Source organism: Nipponia nippon, unplaced genomic scaffold (genome assembly GCF_047370975.1).
Source record: "Nipponia nippon isolate SJK-2023a ecotype South Korea unplaced genomic scaffold, ASM4737097v1 scaffold_4, whole genome shotgun sequence".
Lineage (NCBI taxonomy): Eukaryota > Metazoa > Chordata > Aves > Pelecaniformes > Threskiornithidae > Nipponia > Nipponia nippon.
Window position 1 is genome coordinate 126,167,818 of NW_028262358.1, and position 20,417 is coordinate 126,188,234.

The 20,417-nt window shown below is 47.1% G+C and overlaps 1 protein-coding gene across 9 annotated transcripts in view; it reads left to right on the forward strand.

Annotated features, from left to right (window-relative positions):
- The first annotated feature begins 304 nt into the window (after nt 1-304).
- The window catches only part of ASXL2 (ASXL transcriptional regulator 2), a 134,353-nt gene continuing 114,240 nt past the window's right edge, over nt 305-20,417 (forward strand). For 8 of the 9 annotated variants that reach the window (XR_015708589.1, XR_015708590.1, XR_015708588.1 and 5 more), the window contains exon 1: nt 317-517. Coding sequence is in view for 3 of the 9 variants with exons in the window: in XM_087776251.1 (XP_087632377.1) it covers nt 461-517 (57 nt within the window). In the remaining 6 variants the exon portion in view is untranslated. Of the gene's footprint in view, nt 518-20,417 lie in introns of all 9 variants that reach the window. The other variant, XM_087776253.1, reaches the window with a different exon arrangement.

Consider the following 20,417-nt stretch of genomic DNA (forward strand, 5'->3'; position numbering starts at 1 on the left):
GGGCCGAGCTTGGCGGTCCCGGGGGTAAGCCGGGGCGGGCGTCGGCGTGGGGTCTGGCGGCTGTTGGTGGCGGGGTGCCGCCGGGGGCGCGGCGGGACGGACGGACGGACGGACAGACGGGCGGCCGGGCAGCCCTGAGGCGACGCCGCCTCCAATCCCCGCCTCAGGCGAGGCGGGAAGCGCGCGTGCGCAGGCCGAGGGCGGGGGGGGCGGGGCTCTCCGCCCGGAGGCTCCGCCCCCCCGCCCGCGGGCCGTACAGTAGGTGGAGTCACGCGGGCGAGGTCACATGACCGGGGCCCTTTACAGTAGGATCCCAATATGGCAGCGGTGGCGGGCGCAGGGGCCGCCGCCGTCGGGGCCGCCCGCTCCTAGGGCCGCTCCCGCTCCCCCCGCGTCCCTCCCGGGGCGGCAGGAATCCCCAAGGGCATCTCGGAGTCAGCTGCGCCCCGTCGCGTCCGACATGAGGGAGAAGGGCCGCAGGAAGAAGGGCAGGACCTGGGCAGAGGCCGCCCGGACGGTACGCGGGGCCTGCGGCCGGGGCGGGGAGCCGGAGGCCGCCGGGGCGGGTCAGAGGCCTCCCGGCCGCTCCGGGTCATGCGGGCTCCCTCCTGCGAGGGGGGGGGCGGCGGCTCCCGTGGCGCCCGGCCCCGCTCGGAGCCGGGGCGGGCGGCCCCCATGGCGGCGGCGGGGGGGGGTGGGTGCAGCCCCGGCCTCCGGCTGCGTGCGGGGCGGCGGGGGCAGCCCGGCGGCGTGCGAAGGGGCGAAGCGCCGCACGGTTGGTGCGAGCCGCTGACCTGCCTCTGCCTGCAACTTTGTTCCAGCGCTGCGCACTTGCATAGGCAGTTTTGGTTTGTTTTGTTGTTGGTTTTTTTTTTTTTCTTTATTTTTTTATTTTTATTTTGACCTGTTCTCCAGTTGCTAAACGGTTCTAGGCACAAATTTGTATGGGAAACTTTCTGGGGGAGGGATTAGCTCTTCTTATTTGCAAAATGCTGTGACTAATGAGGGTGTAAGTAATATTAGCAAACAAGTGACACGCACAGTGGTTTTTTTTCAGTATTCTCGGTGTATCAGTGTCTTTCATGCAGCAGAACTTGTTGCAGTAGGAGCTACTGAATTGCCTCAGGTTAGGTAGTGAGTTGCGAACCCTCAAAGGAGACTTTTTATCGTCTGATTTCCCAGCCGGACGGTCTTTGGTGCTGTGCTGTTTTGAGGGTGGACTTGCCGTAGTTTCTGTGTGGGGCAGGTACGTTAGAGGGCGGATAAAAGAAAAGGGAAGTTGAGTAGTGGGACGAGCGAGAGAGAGGAAAATCAACAAGTGCAACCTGCAGGAGCTGAACAGAAGCGTTGAATTGCGATAGTAGCACATGCTTCCGAGAGATATGTATTTGCAGCGCGGATTCAAATCTGCCTAATGGAGAGGGGGAGGAGTTCGGGTTCTATCATAACCATTCTGAGAGAGGTATCTGTTAAAACAAGACTTGAAAAGTCTGGCTGGAAAGCAAATGTAAATAGGCATCTGCGGCTGAGACTTGCAAGCGCTATTTTAATAAATAGTAATTTATTTGAACCTCGTATTTACAGTTTGAAAGGCATCAAAATAGCTGCTCTGCTTTCAAGAGATATGATGCAGTTACCTATTTTAAGAGTATAAGATACTATCCCACAAGTGAACACTTTGGTACTTCTCTGTATATGTTTTTGTGTATCTCTTTTTAATAATTTCTTTTGAAGAAGGAGTGGAAGATTCTCCAGTGTAGGGTATAAGTGTGGCCAGATCTTTTTCAGCCTGTGTGCACTGCTGTTCATCCACTGATCTCTTCCAGAATCCACTTAAAGGCTAAAACACGTATTTAGAAAAGCTGCACTGAAAACTATCAAAACTGAAGGCTACACGTTACCCTGGGCTGCATACCTAGATTCATGGCAGAGGCAGCCAAAACTAGGAAAAGACGAGTAAATGCTTGCCAAAACCTCAGTTTTGGCAAATATTTCTATTGTGTTTTCAGTGGGAATGTTAAAATATTCTGGTCAAACTCCAGTCTTCAAAAAGTTTCCCTGTGTTTTTGGTTTGAAATAACGTCTTCTGATTCTTGTCCTAGCTTGTGTGCTCAATTGGCATCTCAGCTGCCGGTGGCTGAAGTTCGTAGGGTATGTTATAAAACCACGTTAAGAAGCGCGGCAGCTCTCAGATACCCTATTCTTCTGCTCCTGAAAGGTAGCATAAAACTTTCCTCAAGCTTGAGAAATCTTCCATTTTGTCTTCAGCGTAGCGTTGCGTCTCTGCGCTCTTTTGCGGCGTTAGTGCGTTCCCTGAGCTGGCTCGCTGTGTGGTGGAGCGTGAGCCCCGATAGTCACAGGTCAGCGTGGAGCTGCAGGGGAAGGCGCTTGGGGCTGTGGGGTTGGACGGCAGCTGGCTGTAGACCTGCTTGTCCTGGCAAACCGCCCTGCGGTGCTCCCTGAACGGCGCTCCCTGAACAGCAGCGTAAGGTCATCGCAGCTGATGTTTCTCTGCAAATTCTGTCCCCCTCTGCTTCCTCGCTCGCTCCGTCACCTCACCGCTGGTGCCCATAGGTGCTTCAGGGAGCTAAACCAGCAAAAACCCATCGTTGTTATTATGGTGCTGATCTGGCTTTGTGCCAGTTTCATCTTCCTGACCAGGTATTTGGGATTAGGTGTCCTCCAGTGCAAGGGAGGTGATGGGAATGTGGGGAGGAGAGAGCACCAAGGTAATATCTGCTTAAATTAGCCTAATCTGTTGCAGCAGTTCAGCATTAGCTGGAAACACGGTGATAAGCAACAGAAGTGTGACCTTTCTCTTTGATAGAAGGACCTCGGGCAGGTATATGGATCGAGTGGATTCAGTGGGACTCAAGCTGTGCTTGCTCTTAGCTATATAGACTATTAATTGGAGCAGAATTGCGGTGTAAAGTAAGGAAAGGGTGCCCTGTGTGGGCAGCGCGTTCAGGGAGGAAGTTACTGTTGATAAACAACCTTTTTCTTATTTCCTGGCTCATTCAGTAAATTTGCAGCTGCAGATGACTGTTAACTTGTGACTTTCCTTGGGACAGTGGCTGGGTGTCCCTGCAGTTAAAGTAAAAAGCTTCATTAAGGTAAGAAGCGGACACTATATAGTACACAAGTTTAAGATAATAGTACACAATTTTAAGATAAATACACTACAGTGTATTTAGAGACTCCAGGTCTCTAACCGTCTCTTCAGATGCAGTGGTGGAGCAACCAAACTGCAGAGAGACACCATTGGGACAGTGTGTCTAAAGAAAAGAGATGATTTCTCTATTCTGCTGAAGACTAGCACAGGCAGACTACATCTGTACTGGTAAATTCAAGTTTTAGGGCTTGTTTTCTGGCCCCAAGGCCAGCTCGCAGAGTCTGTGTGTATCCGTACTGCTGAACCTCCATCCTTCGAACTGGGTGACTGTGTTCAGGCTGCCTTTGGCAGGCTGGCCTGTGCGAATTCTTGAACCGCACCGTAAACTGGTGTCTGGGTTTGATTTGTAGTCTTACATGCCGATCAGTGCCAGGGACCTCGTACAAACCTAACAGTGCAGTGCCCTGCTGTGGCTGAGCTTAAACGTAAGGCTGTGGCGATCCAGTGGTTGTTGGGAAACGGTAACTGATGCCTGTTAAACTGGTGCAGGCAGATGAGAACAACTATTCAGCAGTACTTGCTTTAGTCTGATTTTGGTGAGCATTATCATTGTAGTATCAAATTGATATTCGCAGCGGCTGTGGTTGAAGGGGGCAGGTGCCATGTTGCATGTGGCAATGGGACTTTGGTTGTGCAGCGGAGAAGTCCTGCGCTTTGTTTGGGCTGCTGAGGTCTGAGTTGTTGCTATTCCTCTTGTGCCTTACACAGACCTTGCAACGCAGCTTTCCAAAACAGGGAGGGACCAGAGAACAGCCGAATGCTCTGCGCATCTTCCTGCGGCCGTCCTCCGCTCTGCCGTGCGATGGAGGGCTGCAGCGAACGGGCTGTTGTGGCGCATTAGCGGCCTGCCTAGATCCAGAGGAGAAGTCTCATTGCTGGACAGAAGCCACAAACAGGCTGTCTTTGTGCTTTGTTTGCGTGGAGGAAAGCGTATGCTGTCCTGTGCCAAGTTTGAAGAAATTTGGTGTTTGTTTTTCATGGGAAGTCCCTGCGTGTGACCCGACAAAACAGTTTGCTGCTGCACAGCCTCTGAGTACCGAGGCGTGGGGGCCGTGTCAGTGTGGGCCGGGAGATGGTCTCTGTAAATGCTCCTTGGCTGGGTCATCTAGGAACACAAAAAGCAATCTTTTATGCTACCTGTTTGTGAGAGGGAGCTGCTGCAGCTCTGGCTTTTCCTGCGTGCTGGTTTCCCGTTGGGTCAAACTGACTTTGTTGGCTTTGGAGGGTGGAAATCCAGCACGAGAATGCCCTTGGGAAAGCAGACAGAGCCTAAACGCGTTGTGGTAGGCATCTCTAGAGGCATAGATGTCCAAGTATGAGTCACGTCATGATGCTGGCAGTTACTGCACAGCTCCTGTGATGCGAACCCGGCTTCCCTCTTGCTGTAGGGGTTTGTTTGCATTGCTCTTGTCAACTGAAGAATTAAAATGAAAAGACGTGCCATCTCCGAAACTGATAGCGCAGAACATACGATCTGATCTGGTGTTCGCGGGCCCATCTGCTATGTCAAACAGAAGATAATGTAGTAAGGTCAAAAGAGGAAATCAAGTAGAAAGCTTATTTGTTAGGGAAACAAATGGCGTGCTTTTGCAAGTTGACTTTATTAAGACTGTCCTTTTTATTAAGCTGCAGTTTTCTGAGGGGTGATGAAGTAAGGAATCTGAGGGATGCTGTTTTCCCTGCTCTCTGTTAAGACGTAAGCAGAAGAGAACGTGGAAGGATCCAAATTGTAGAAGTTGCCCGCTTGTCCACAAGTACCTGAGTCCGTTTGCTCACCATACAAACTTGAAAATCTGCAAAGTTTCCAGGACTGCTGAAAAAATACGCAGAAATTCAGGGGATGCTGTAAAACATCAGTTTGAGGGGCTGATCAGCCTAGTAGCCAATGCTGTTACTGTTTGCTGCTACGTCTTTCGAGTGCCCAGCTGCAGGTTTTCAATATATAGGTTGGCAGAGCTGAATTGTGCGTGCTTGCAGATTGTTCTTTGAGAGTAGTACTTGGTTTAACTGTGTATGAAATGCACGTGATGTCTGGGATTGATTTCTTCATTTCACCAGTCCTTCAGAGGTCTGATCGCTCAATCGGAAAAAATGTGGAGGATGATTTGGAGCACAGCAGGCCTTCCCTGGTGAATCCGAGAACTGGCTTTTCAGCAAGGTATTGAACGAGGTAGCACTGTAGAAGGTTAAATGATTAATCAAAGCTTGTGAAATGAACTGATAGTTGAAGCTGGTAAAGCTTCTTGTATTTTTTTTTTTGAGGGGGTTGTTTGTTGCTGTATGTTAGTTTTTTTGGTGGGTTTTTTGTTTTTTGTTTTTTTTTTTTAATCCCCTAAGTATTATCACAGCTTCCTTCCCTGTTCTCAGCCTGTGTTCAGGTACAAGACCTGTTTCCACTGAGGACAAGAAGTGGTGGCTAAGGTCAGTCTGTTATCTCTGTTAAATGCTTTTGCAGAGACGTCTGTGGGGCAGGCGTAGCGCAGTTGGTAGCCACCGCTCTGGTGACCAAGCCGTTGTACGGCGTCCCTCTGCCACGTGACGCATCTGCGTGTCTGCTAGCCAGGAAAATACCTTGGCAGTGTTTCTAGAGAAACAGACTCGTGGCTGCACAAGACTGAACAAAAGTTGGCACAAACTTTGTCACATGTTGATAGAGAGCTGCAGTTTTCTTTGCTACTTACTCATACACATCTCTTATTGACCACAGCACTTGGATGTATTTTTCCTGCTTTTTTTTTCAATTTTTTTTTTTTAAGGGACTTTACTGTGAAGTCAGCAATTGCTCTGTAAATGTGAACGCTGTTTTGGCCCAGCGTGGGTTGTGTCCTCTGATATCTGCTCTTCTGGATGCTAGAGCTTCTAGTGAACGGAAAGTTGCCTTAAACTCCGCTTTGGAATCTGTAAGAGACAAATGGAGGCCTCCCAAATGGAGGCTTAAAAAATTTGTTCTGATATGGCAATAGAATTTGGAAAGGATGAGGTGGCAGAGTAATCCGCTTTAATTGCTGTAGCAAACCGGCAGACTACAGAATCTGCCCTTCTTCCCATCAGTAATCCAATTAATTGCCTGCCATTTTAAGAACTAATTTCCAAGTCATAGCCTGTGTTCTTGCTAGGAACTTTAACCTCTTAAAGGCGTCAAAATCCCCATGAGTTATTACACATACAGAGACCTGCTGCTTTGGATGTGAAGTTGAGCTTCAGTAAGCTCGTTTGCCAGCTTCCTAGCTGATCCACGGGGTTGACGATGCACTGCCGAGCTACGGTGTGGTTAATTTTACTGGTATTAGTACAACTTTTTTCTAAAAGATACCTGAGGGAGCTGGCTCTTGGCTTGAGGGTAGTGGAGTCCGTCTGCTCCAAAGCATCAGTGCACTTGGCTAAAATCTTGGAGTGTTATTTCCCGCCTGCAGAGCGGGGTGGTGGCAGATGGGCGAGCACCCAGCGCAGCAGGGAAGAGGAAACGGCGAGCAGCGGTGCCAGGCGGGGAATCCCCAGCAGCTGCGGAGCATCGCAGCCCTGCCCGCGAGTGCCTCTCACGGCAAGCTCAGAGTCCGAGGTCTGGACAACTGTTTGCCTTGTTCTGTGTTCCAGTAGAAAAATTCAGTGCTACTGAAGGATTTCCAACATGTTTTCTTTATTTTATTTATAAATGCAGCTTAGCTATTAATTTTAATACAGAGCTTAGATGTACTTTTGCTTGGTCTCTCTTGTTAACTTTATTTTAGCACGTAAGGATTTAAAGGTATCATGCAGACTTCCTTGAGCGAGCTCATCTATAAAGCTGCAAGAGCATTGAAATGGCTTTTCTGCAAAAGTTGTGGTCTCCTTTCAAATCAGCTGAGAAATGTAAATGTGCAAACATGGCTAGAGCATTTTTCGCGCAAGGCTTTTCCAAGTGAGAATGTTTGTGAACAAAAGCTGGTTTTGTTTGTTTTGTTTCCCGGATATGGTCTGTGCAGCATCTGCAGAAGATGGTTAAAATAAACCTAACCATCGTGTAGTAACCAGCACGTTGTCTAGTGTCTTAAAGAAATGGAGAAACCGTCTTTTACTAAAATGTAGTTGGATTCTGGGTGTCGTGCAAGCTTTTTCTACAAAAAGAGGGAAATTAAAACACTTTGTGTTTTAAAACCTGCGATTCGCAGTCTGCTTTTGTGCGCCGAGCGCTATTCACATTAGCAGGAAGCATGGAGTGATAAAATCACCCTGCGGAGGGGAGTCGGTGGCAAGGAGGAGTCGCTATCGGTGCTATATCTGCTGCAGGGTTTTGCACCGGGGTAGCTCTGGTTTGACCCACAGGGCTGAACTTTTGCTCCTGCCTCTCGCATACTGATGTGCTCTGACCCAAAAGGTGCTCCTCGGGCTTCATCCAAAGAGAACCCATTGCCTTCTCCACTGGCTGGTCTGGAAAGCGAGCCGAAGCGTGGTAGGTGGAGACACTTGAGAGCCGGCATCGTGAGTGCTCTCCCGATCAGAGTTAGATCTATAGTAATGTAGACGTGACAGGTGGATGTTATTGCCCAAATACGCCAGTGCGGAATGAAGATCATCCTGTGGCTTTTTGGTTCAATTCTGTATGTGCATCCGTTGCCTACAGTGTATGAAGACACACCACAAGCGGATGCTTGATAGGTCTGTTGTTTTTTTTTTTTTTTCCCTGTGATTGTCATGTTTTCTGCTTATGTGGTTAGCTTAAACTGTTTGGAGGAGTAAAAATAGAGGGCCAAGAACAGCCAGGACATTCGGTCTAGTTCTTCCTGTGTCTCTAAAACATCTCTGCTGTAACCAGCTGTGCGATCTTCTCAGAGGTCTGATCTGGATTCATGTCCCGAATGAGGCAGCTTCAGTAGGACATACTGAAAATATTTGCACTGTTATTGAATAGCCTTTGAAATAAAATGTCAGAAATTGGATAATCGCGTCTATTGCTTATGTTCTGCAGGTGCTGTGAAACTCTGCGTTACGGAGAGGTAGAGCAGTATTACTGTTGTGGAGTTGAGATGAAAATTTGGAGGACTAAGCACGTGAGCTTATCACTTGATAGCTGTGGCAGTAAGATTACACTTTTTTTTTTTTTAAAGAAAAAGCCTCCAATGATGCAGCGTTCAGTCTGTTCCAGCGCAGAAGCCAAGGGGTGGCAAGTGCTGTCTGCCAGCCTCGCGTTCGGAGGGCGCGGGAGGAGATGTAAGCTGAGGAACTTGCTTTTGCAGGATGTTGTGGATGCTAAAGGCTTGTATGGGCTTGTGGAAATCTGTTGCAGGTTACTAAATACCTGGAAACTCCTCTCACTTTGGAAGTCCCAAGCAGCATGGAGAATGGGAGAGCAGCCTCCTGGGACACTGGGATCCCAGATAGTTGCACAGAAGGTCCATCGAGACCCAGTATGGCCCTGTATGGATTGGTGTTAAATATTTAGTTCTACTTCAGGCCACTAGAGCAGTTTCCTGCTTTTCTGTGTAAACAAAAGCTTTTCCTGGTGTGCTGAAAGAACTGGCCAACGTGATTGCAAGTTTCTTTATTATCTTTAAAGGGCTGTGGTGACTGGGGAAAGCTCTTCATGAGTGGACGAGGGAAAACGTCACACTCCTCTTCAAAAGGGTGAGGAGGAGGATGTGGGGCAATAGGCCTGGTCATCCTTATCTGGGTCCTTGGGCAGGTATGGAGCGAATACTCCTGGAAGCTGCTTTCTTGTGCACGTAGGAGAAGAATGTTTGGTGTTTTGGGGACAGCCAGTGTGGATTTACCAAAGGTAAGCTGTTGCTGGACAAGGCGATGAGGTGGCTGGCTCTGGAGGAGGACAGAGCAGTGGATGGTGTTTACCTTGCCTTTAACGTGGCTTTTGGTGTGATTTTTCCCATGGTATCCTTATGACCAAGCTGGTGAGACACAGGCTGGCTAAGCAGGTGACAAGGTCAATGCTAAATTGACTGGCCAGCCAGGCAGCAAGGTCTGAAGAGCCATGCAGAGGTCCCCTGGCTACTGCGCATCAGTCGCGGTCCTCGGGTTTTGGTACTGAGGCTGATACTGAGCTGATGCTTTGTGTTGGCGCTTGGATGTGTACCGAAGGTTCCTGTTGTAACGGCTAGAACCCTAATACATTGATATCGGGGCTTGGGGACTTAGTAACTGTGGGTGGTCAAGTTTATTGTCCTTCCTCTGCTTTTAGAACAAACCAGGGAAGTAGTATGTCCTGCGTTGCTAAGCGTGGCTTGGATTGCTGTTCTGCTGCAGAAGTATTTCTGTCGCCTGTTGTAGCCATAGTGTAACATGTTCAAACGCTTAGGATGTGGCTGTGACCATCCTGTTCCCTTTTTGGGGAAAGGACGGCCCTGCTAAGACAATTGTTTTGGAGCTGGGTATCTTTTAGATACTGAAATGTAGTCTTATTGTGTAAGAGCTAAGTGTTGACTCTTCTAAAGAAGTGTATGGTGGGATTATAAATATGCACGATAAACTTCCTGATTCTTTTCAAATTAGCATGAATTTATTTGCCTGGTTAAAACCAAGTATGTACCTATAGACTCTGCAGCTTTAGGCAGCGTGCATGAAATTATTCAGCCAGATGGGTTACGTACTTACATGAGTTTTGTTTAAATTAAAAGAATTTGTTTTGTTTTTTTCACTGAAGTGTGTGTGTGTGTATATATATATACACTTGTTATATATATATATACACACACACTCTCTATATATAGATATTAAAAAAAAAAAATATATATATATATATATAAAAAATCAGTAGCAACAGGATTAGGGTCTGTTTGCCAGCTCTCCAGTAGGTTCAGTATGCTTTTATATTCCGGTAAATTTAACTGAAGGAACCCGAGAGCATAAGAGCTCAGTCAAACTAAGGGCAACAGCCGTACCTGTTCGTAATGCTTTGACTTGAGCATAAATTTTGCCTCGCATGCGGACGCTGTTTTGATTGCATGTGGTTCTGCAGCAGTTCCATATGAGAACATCCAAAGGAATCCTTGCCTGAACGCGTTCTTGCTCGCTCCAGGCCAAGCTGTTGTGACTCCTGGTTCCTTCCACCCAGGAAGCCCTACTGGTGTCACTGCGATGACGCAACTTCGGGGCAGGAACTGAATTTCTGAACTTCTCCCTTTGGGGCAGATTAAAACTTCATTTTCAAGAGCACAAAATACTGCAATGCCATTGCTGGTAACTGTATGTTCTCCTAAAACTGCTTTCAGTGGCTCTGTAGATATTAGATGCCGTCTTTCCTTCTAATAACTGCACTGGGCTCTGCTGGAGCCTGAGTGCACTTACTTGTCTTTTCCTGGATTCTGAATTCAAAATTGATTTGATAAGATCACTTCGTAAAAATGTCCCTATTCTTTTTCTGGCAAGTCATGCAATTTGTGTTCTGCTGGGAAGAATCCTTTCTTCCCCGCTTTCCACGTGGGGAAATTTGAATTTGCTCTTACACCTCTTGCAAGACGCAGCAATAAACATTCTCTCTTACGGCTTGCATTTTTGCTGTTCGCAAGCTTTTTCTGAGCTCAGTCTGCACTCTGTCCCAATACGGCTTCCCTCCCAGATCAACAAAACCCATTTACTCCTGTTTTCCGCTGTGCTTTCTGGCACACGATGCACAAACGGAGCATGTTGGGGGATTTGTGGCTGCTGAAAAGCTGCGGTAGGCGGGCATTCCTGGCAGCGGTGGCTTGTGCAATCTAAAAAGACTTTAGCAAGTAAATGGTCGGTAATACTCAGAGCGCTGACTCCACTGATCCTGTTGCCCTGTGGCAGACGGTGGACGCTTCAGCAGAATCGTGTTGGAAAGTGACAGTCACTTCTTCATTAAAGAGCATTTTAAACGTGAAGCTTTTAGCAAACCTGGCAGATGAGGCTTCAGATGGATGGAGCCTGTGTGCTGTAGCTGGGAGCGTGAGCTGGGCTCCTGCGCTGCCCGTCCAGCGGAGTCCGGTGTCCCCATGCACCTCTGAGGGCTTTGCTCCGCTCTCGCCTGGGACAGGAGCTCCAGAGCCTCTGGTTCTCCAGCTGCGCTTGGAACGAGCCCGCCTGGATCTGGGCATCGCCACAACCCTGTCTTATAACCCCTTCCAGTAACTTCTGCAGAAGTAATTCACGGAGCAAGGTGAAGGGTTGAAAATGGCTAATCGCTTGCGTCTTGAGAGCCCACAGGCTTTTGGGCAGGAGTCTTCCAGAGCCATGTACTTAGTGCACGGTGCAAATGCTTTGAAAGGCACCGCAGTTTGTATTATGCCCGCTGTAGTTGCCAGTGTTTAACTTGCATCTGTCCTCAGCATTTCTTCCTTCTTGCCAACCCACCGTGGGGCTGAGCGAGTGCGGAGGGGGGCTCCTGTAGCAGTCCTTCTTTAAAAGTGTGTGCAGGATAAATGGGGTTCCGCTTTCTCCTATACAGTCTTATCGAATATCAGCGTACTTCTGGAAATACTGAATTCGAAGTTTGCTTTGTCTTTATGTAATGTGGATGTAGGTCTTCTGGTGGCAGAGGGTCAGCAAATTAACTTATGCACTTTGTCATGGAAATTAAATGGCCCAATCTTTGCCCTCTCCCAAGTGTGCCTGTCGGCATATCAGCCGGAATTAATTCGGCTGTCCTTAACCCCCACTGAAGGTTTGATCCCATCCTTACTGACATGAAAAAGTCAGTGTTTGTTTCATGGTACTGTCATAACATCACTTAAATTATCTTTCAGCAGCTAGCGGGCAGGGAAATGTGAAACGTTTCTGGTGCAGGTTGTGTGAATGACTATCTGCCATTAGAATAGTAACGTTTAAAGGTTTCAACCAAGATTAACGTCTTGCTGAGCTAGATAATCTCTGTTTTAAAGGGTTAACACACCGTCACTGGAAAAGTCTACTTCTCTCTCATGTAAAACTCTTTAAAAGGCAGCTCAGGGCCTCTGCTCACCTCCTCGCAGCTCCTTCCATCTGAACTTGGGGATCTCGGTTCTTGTTGGAAGGCTGAACACCAGAGTTGTTCAGGAAAGGGCGAAGAAAATTGTCTGGTATCAGCAGTGTCGTTGCAGTGGTGGGGTTATCCTTAATCAGGAAGATTTTCATTCATGCCTGAACGAGGATGGTTTTTCTTCCAGTAAATAAACATCTGTTTTGGAAAGGCAACTGAAGTAAAAACACCCGCATCTTTGCATTTGACCTTGCTTTGGGACATGCGGTGAATTAACAACCTGAAAACCACGTGGCAAGGCACACGGAGAGCCCCGGTTGTTATCAGTGGCCATCTTAAATCTTGGAGTGCCACTTGAAACATGCTTAAAATGTTGTTTTTCCTTAAGTTCCTTACGCTGACAGTGTTGGCAGGGGGTTACCTTACCTTACCTTACCTTACCTTACCTTACCTTACTTCTGCCGGAGACTTTCAGCTCTTGCTGTGCAAATATAAATTCTGAAAAAGAGGAAAAAAAAAAAAAGGTAATTTTTCTGACAAAGCTTTTGAGTTGTAGATGAGCACTTAAATCCAGTAACAAACTGGGTTTATTTACCAGTTTCTCTGCAAATAGTGTGCTTTCCTTAACCAAGCGGCTAATGTACTTCAAATGCCTTTTATTTTGATGTTTCAGGCTGCTGAGGCTTCCTGTCTATGTTGACCTAATGTCTCCTCCAGAGCTGTATACAGCGAAATGTTTTCCACTCTTAAAAGGAAAGAATGAGCATTAAGGTTTCTTCTCTGCTGTAGGGGAAGGAATGTGGAAAAAACAACATCCTCCAAAAGAGCTGCTCTGGTTCAAGTTATCCACTTGCATCTTCCAGGGTTACTTGAACGTGGAAATCCGATGGCTCCAGTTAGCTCTGACTTTCAGGGTCAACTCTTTATCTTCTTGTTTTGTGCGTATTTCAAAAACTGGAGCAGCGTGGAAGTGAGCAATGGCCCCTTGTCTTCTGCTCCCCCTCCTGCCCTCTGTCCCGCCGGCTTCCCACCCCCTGGCCTTTACAGAGGAGCCTTGAGATATTGGTGTTTTCCATGAAATCTGCTTATCCCTCTGTTTCTTCCACCAAGAAACATCTCGCATGCTGCCTTGAGTTTTCTTTCTGCTGCTTTTTTTTGCCGTGTAACTGAAGGAATATTGTGCAGCCTTGCAGTCCAATAAAGCCTTGTAGCTGTCGGGTTTGGTGCTGCTGCCACCCGAACACACAAGCGGATCCGCAAAGCAAACGTGGGGTCCCCGGCAGCTGCTCGTTCCGCACCAAGTGGCGGCGGGGAGTTAAGAATGTGAAAGATTTGTCTTGTGCCAGCACACGTGGAGAGCATCGGTGGTTATGTGCTGCTCATACAGGAATACAGAAGAACGGAAAGGTGGGAGAGATGCAATTTTTTGGTATAAAACATCACTTCGTTTGGAAGCTTTGACTCGTGACTTATAAAAACACTATATTCGTGGCTTGTTGGAACTGGGATTTTTTGAAGGGGGAAGGAGCCACCTCCTGTGCTGACAGATTCTGAGGTTTGCTGCTACCTGCTGTACATCTACTTTTTTTTTTTTTAAGCTGTATTTAAACCCCCAATCTGTTTCAAAGAGTGCTCGCCAGTGCTGACACGTAGGTATTTGGTGAAAAGCATTTCTGCAGCTTGCCTTCTCTACCAGTGGCAAAATAGATGATGTGAAATGCAAAGCCTTGGTTGCAGTGTTTAAAAGAAAACAAAAAAAAAGCAGCGTAGCTCAGCAACCTTACCTCTCATCGCTGGCTCTCCCAGCCAGATGGGAAGGTAGAGCAGCGGTTTTGGGGTAAGATAGACATGCCTGAGCACTGACTTCAGAGCAGCCGCTGAGCTTTTCTGCCAGGCAGCATGAATGTCTTGCCAACACTCAACAACTCTCTCTTATGGTAACGAGAGACTTTGGCATTTCAAGGTCTATCAAACTGTATTTAAATGAGATTGAGAGGAGCTGTAGGAGCTTCTGTTCTGAGAGATTTCTCTTTGGAAGAGAAGATTAGCTGGATGAATAGCTTCATCATCAACTCCAAATTCAAGTGAAGGTCCTCAGCGTTAGTTCTCACGTCAGGTCAGTAGGCAACGAATTTCCCACAGTGTCTCTGCTTCAGCTCTCTGACTAAGGTGAAAGCTGAAATAGGAAAGAGAACCCTTTTTTTCCAGCAAGGGTAAAAGAATATAAAATGTGGTAAGTGTTTTACTACAGGAGTAAAGGTTGATAATCCTGTCCTGGCTCTAATTATTGGAGGACAAATTTTAGAAGTTGAAGTAGCATTGATATTCTTCTGGTAATCTGATTTATTTTTTTAAATGCTCTTAATTATTAGAAGAATGTGGACCTCTTAAATGATGTTTTAAATGATTTTCTCATCACTGGTAATAAATATGCCTCAATTGGTGCATGTTTTGGTGACTTCAGTTAAGCTGGTGCATTTAAACAACTGTAAGTATTGTTTGTGTAATGATGTTCATGGCTAAAGACGCTTTTCACTTGGACATTGTGTAAATGCCTGTCTAGCAGGAGCAATCTGTGATGTCTTTTGTCGGCATTGCTGCGAAAAGGCTTGGTATCTCACCTCCTGCGACCAGGAGCACAAATCAGGTTGGTAATTCCAGAGCGTAGAACCATGGAATTGTTAAGGTTGGAAAAGTCCCTTAAGATCATCGAGTGCAACCGTTAACCCAGCGCTGCCAAGTCATCCTTGTTGACTGCATGCATCATAGCACAAGCACCCAAGGTCTAATGCACAGGGTAAAAATAGCTGCAGTGGCTTTGGCTCTCAGCGTGCTCCTTGCATTTGAAAAACAGCCTGCAAATTCATGCGGAAGATGTTGAGCAGTGATCTTGCATTCAAACCTTATTGCATCAAGTGGTAAAACCTCAAGAGGAGTATGGTATTCTATAAAGGTTAACAAATCCATAAAACTGCACCATGAAACTTGATGATTTTGTCTGTACCACGTCCTGGCATGAATGTTGTTTCTTACTTTCCTTTTTGGACTCTCCTTGCCTTTGTAGAAGGATGAACCTGGGCAGGATCCCAGGCTGGCACCCACGGGAGATGCCATTACCTGCCTCCTGCAGCTCCGGGGTGATATTTGCAAGTCAAAGGCTGGCTTACAAACTGCTCGGGCGGCTGCTGGGGCGGCCGGTGGGGAGGCGTGTGTCAGCTCTGCCCTCGCGCTGGCCTCTCTTTCTCCTACCACATGAGTGTGTGAAGCTGCTTGGCAAACTCGATCCTAAAACTATTCTGTGTGGGTTGTTTTGGTTTTTTTTAAAGGTAAAATTATTTTTAGCTCGGATTAGACCCCTGATCTTGTTTGCCACTTTGCCAGCACATGTGGTTCTGCAGCCTGGAGGAAGGGAGATGGGCCAAAGGTGCAGGACCATCTTTCAGCATGAGTGTGGACACCAGCTTGCAGAAGTTTGGTGTTTTAATAGGACATTCAGTCATTTGAGACAAATGCGGTTTCTTGGCAGTAAGATAAGTAAAATAACTTGTCTAAGTTTAGTAGCTGGTCGTGCTGTTTTTAACATGCCCATGCTTTCATGCACAAATACTGAAAACTCCTCCTCGAAGGCCTGCTGTGCCACCTTATTCAAGCAGGAGCTGCCTTCGGTGTAGCTCTGTGCCCCGTGCAGGGTGGCTGGCTGAGGGCTGTTTGGTTTTGAGACTTCCTCGCCGGGCTGCTCCGCGCGGGTGCTGGGACTCTGACCTCTTCGCTGTTTGCTCTCCGCTTGCGTTGCCGTTTATTTTCCGGTTGGGAAGGGGTGACCTGCAGCACCCTGCTGCCCGGCCCATGCTCTCCTTTTGCTAGCTAAATGTAGGCATGAGCACAGGGCTTCAACTTACTAATTTTGTTTCCACAAATACTTATAGGGAGCTTAAGATCATTTATACTTGAAAAAAGCATATATGTGTAAAGATGACAACTTTCTAGTACTTTGCATCTGAATTCTGAGCTCCTGCGCTGTACGGGGGAGCCAAAATGTACAGCCAGGAGCAGCTCAGCAAGTCTTGCTTAATAATTGTCTGTTACTAATTGTGACCTTCTCATACCACTTTCAGATCACTACTGTGTAACTCCTCAGCCTTCTCAAACCTTGAGCGAGAACGCAGAGGGGCTTGGTGGTTTTTTGGGTTTGGTTTTTGTTTGCTTTGAAAAGGCTGCTCTGTTAGTCCCCACCGGTAACTTCTGCCACTCTCCCGTCTCGTACGCACGCTATTGCCGAAGGCAGGCTGCACTCAAGCCCTCACCTCGGAGGTGCTATTCCACTTTGCAGTTTTCTAAATTCAGGGATGTAAGGTCTAAGTCCAGAAGCTTTGAGTTGTTTTGTAGGGATGGTCATTTCTGTGTTTTGCCCATTCTAGACATCAAACTTCTACCAGTGTTTGAGGTTGATGTAATCCTGTCGAGCTTCTTTCAAACTGTTCCTTTTCCACTTAAAGCTGAGCTTATCAAGCATCTGGGTGGGAGTTTGGAAGTCTGGCGGGAGCACAGGGTAGTCTGCAGAATGGCCACGTTGTCTTTCCTTGGGCAAGTTCTTCACAAATCCAGAAATGGTTTATTTGGAGCAGCACTTCAGTTCCCCCTTGGCCGTATCCTCGAAACAAAACGTTCACAAATACAGGCAGTTTTGGAGCCAGGTTCCTGTCTCTGCTGAGTAGTGGTGTACAACGTCTTACACCCGTGTCCCTGTTCTCCCTCGCCTCTCTGGTTGCGTATCTCAGCAGAAACAAGCAGTGAGCTGCTGTGGAGCTGCTGCGGCAGCGTAGCACGGTGTCCTCCCGTGTCCTCCTCCAGGTTCACGGTGAGCTCCGAGCTGTGCAGTTGCCTGACTGGGTCCTCGAGGTGAAACACGCCTCTTGGATCTCACCTCTTCATGCTTCTGTTCAAACACATTGAAAAATGGCGTGATACATTACCGTCTCAATTTCTGCATAAAACGATAACGTGCACTGGCATTTAATGGCACTTGGTTTCTAATAACCTGGAATTGTCCGTTCCTTCTTGACCTCATTTCTGGTTAAAACCTTGAATAGCATTCGGCTAATTGGATGAGTAGCAAAGATACTGCAATCTAGGTCAAGTCCTCCAGTCCCCCTCTTCACTCCTCTCGTTGCCGCCAGAGTGAAGCGGTATCTCGCCGGCTGCCCCTGCCCCGCGCTGTTCTGCAGCGACTGACTGAAAAGGAATTTTGCAGACGCTTTTGTTTTTTTCATAGCTGACCCACTTCTCTGTAAAAGGTTTGCATTGCACAAAGGTTATTTCTTGCCGAAGGAGCGTATAAGGAAATTTGCAGCTATTGCCGACTTCTGCAGCTGGAATTCTCCTAGAAAGGAATGGCCAGGAGGTGAGGTCCACGTTGGAGATGAGGTTGAGGTGTAACCTAATGAGCAGGTATTGCTGCCGGGCCCTCCGGAGCATGAGGGGACCGAGCTAATAACTCTTCAAGTTGCTGCAGATTCAGGGCTTTTATGAAGTTTAAATTCTATTTCCAGGAAGAAGCCCAAGTCTAAGTGGTGACTATGTTTACGGCATTAGGTTGCCCAATTTTAATTCCTCCTTTATATAAGGGAATAATCAATAGCAGGAACTCTGAAGTGCATTTTTACCAAAGCTTGCTGAAAACATTAATGGACTAAGGTGCTCTTTCATATCCAGTCTTGGAGAATCTCTTGCTTAAATCTTGATGGACAGAGTGCTGAAAAAAGAAAAAAACAAAAACAAAAAACCCACAACCAAAAACAAACAAACAAACCCCCAAAAACCCACCAACACCAAAAAAAAAACCAACCAAAAAACCCACAATAAAACCAACGAAGCAAACAAAAAAAACCCAAACCCAACCACTTCAAACACAAGTTTCTATGCGGCTTTTATCCTACGTAATTTTGAATACTGGCATGATACAGTCACAGTTACATGGGCAGAACTTACTCTGATCACTTAGAGCTTTCTTAAATTGAAAAGTACGGCCAACTCTTACTTCTGGCAAGGGATGAGCTATAAAAGAGAACTTAACAGTATCACCCAGTAAGAGTCGTTTTGTGCCGGACAGGTCTGGGGGAGGGGATGTCTTTTTTTAATTCCCTTAACAGGGTTTGAGCTCCTGTATTCATGAATGATTCATTGCAGCCTTCTAAGGAGCTGCTTGCCTGCGATGTCGCTGCGTTTTGGTGAGGCGCATGCTAATTTGGTGCCCTGAGAACGCTCTGAAGCTATTAACCAGCCTTGAACCTTGGTACGTACGAATGAAGGTGTCTATTCATTTCGTATGATAAATAGACTGGGTTCCCTCTCATGTTCATCCGTCTTTGCCTAGTAATCAGCACTAAACGTTCGGTTTTGTTCAACAATTGCTAAATTTTCTGAAGACCCGGCGTTGAAACTGGAATGAGCTTGTTCCTGATGTAATCTGCTGGAAAGGACACAGCCCTGGAAGTGTTCAAAGCCTTGTTTCCAGCTTGTGCTTTCTAACAGTATATTTTAGTTTTCTATTAGCTTTTTTCATTTTGGTATTTACAGATGGAAAGATAGCAATGTAACGGAGACACGCGGATAACTTGGTGCGGCACTTTGGCGGTGGGAGAAATGGTTGCGTGCAGCTTCAACAAAACTTAATATGGATGCTGTTAGTACTTCTGAAACTTAATGTTTCTGTTTCGTCAGTAAAATACCAGACCATAACAAGAACTGTAGAAAGTCTTCGTACAGAAGAGTGTTGAAAGCTGAGCTGAATTGAGAAAATCCTATTCTTCCAACTTTCGAGAGCCACAAATAGCTAGGCGAGGCAGCGAGGATATTAAAAGGCACGGGGGAAGACTTGCTGACAGATGACACTGAAAGGGCTTTGCCAGAATTGCTTTTTTTGCTCCGCTGTTCCTGCTAGTAGATGGTCAGATTCCCAGATGCTACAGTTTTATTCTCAGTAAAACTCAGGGTCTTGCAATGTAAAACAAGTAGGAGGTAATTAGGAATCATAGTTGCTTCTGCATCAGGTTTAGCCTAATTTCAACCCGGTGGCTTTAGAGAGGAGTGAATGGGCAGCTGGCATCAGGAAAGCTTGACCTCTGGCGGGTTCCCTGTGCCTTGACAGTGAAGCAGCGGTGCTACGGCCCTTTGCTAGAGCACTGACGATGTAGGTGGAATGATACAGATACTTTTTTTTTTTTTTTTTAGAAAGTTTCAATTAACTGTTGGAAATGGTAATAATGAAAGAGCATGGACATGGGAGTAGGGCTGCTTGACAGAACTTTCTGCGAATGGTGCACCATGTAGGCCTAAACGTTGGCTAATGCATCACAGGATGAAAGACTTCCCACGTGGACATCCCTAAGGATTTTGTTGAGCTTTCCCTTATGCAGATAAGAGGTAAAGTCAATATAGAATCATTGAATCGCTAAGGTTGGAAAAGACCTTGAAGTTCGAGTCCAACCATTAACCCAGCGCTGCCAAGCCCACCACTAAACCATGTCCCTCAGCACCACATCTCCCCAGCTTTTAAATCCCCCCAGGGATGGGGACTCAGCCCCTGCCCCGGGCAGCCTGGGCCAGGGCCTGACAGCCCTTTGGGGGAAGGAGTTTTCCCTAATACCCAACCCAAAGCTGCCCTGGCGCAGCTTGAGGCCGTTCCCTCTCGTCCCAGCGCTTGTTCCTGGGGAGAAGAGACCGACCCCCCCGGCTCCAGCCTCCTTTCAGGCCGTTGTAGGTGGGGTGTACCTAGAAACTCTTATTTTTCTGCCCTTTGGTTCCCATCAGGCACAGTGGTAGGATGAAAAACAAATAGTATTGCATTGTCTACATCTGCATTTATGGTATGAAGTAAGCCACAAAATGTCATGTGTGCCAGGCAAAGGAACAGTAGAAGTGTTACGAAGGCATTACAATCTTCACTTGGATGTTTGGCGAGCTTGCCAAACACAGGCTCGACGCGGCAGTAACACCATCTTTCTGATCAGCACCCAGGTGGTAAAGCTGGTAACTTTATTACAGTTGAGTTTGGTTTTTTTTTTTTTAATTCAGTTAGAACAATTTCTCTTAATTCTTAAAAGCTAAATTACTTCTGTCCTTCCCTCCCCACTGTGGCCCAGCTTTCGGGATGGACATCCCTACTAACCAGAGCTTTGTCCACGTGGAGCAGTTAGGGCCGAGAGCGGGTGGAACTGGGAAGGAGAAGAGCAGTGGTGGGCTCGTTAACTCCCATCTTTTCTTAGCACAAGAGGGTTCAGTGCAGTTTCTTTACAATCTCTAAAGGAAGAGTAATTTTACTGTTCCTAGTAAGAAGCTATA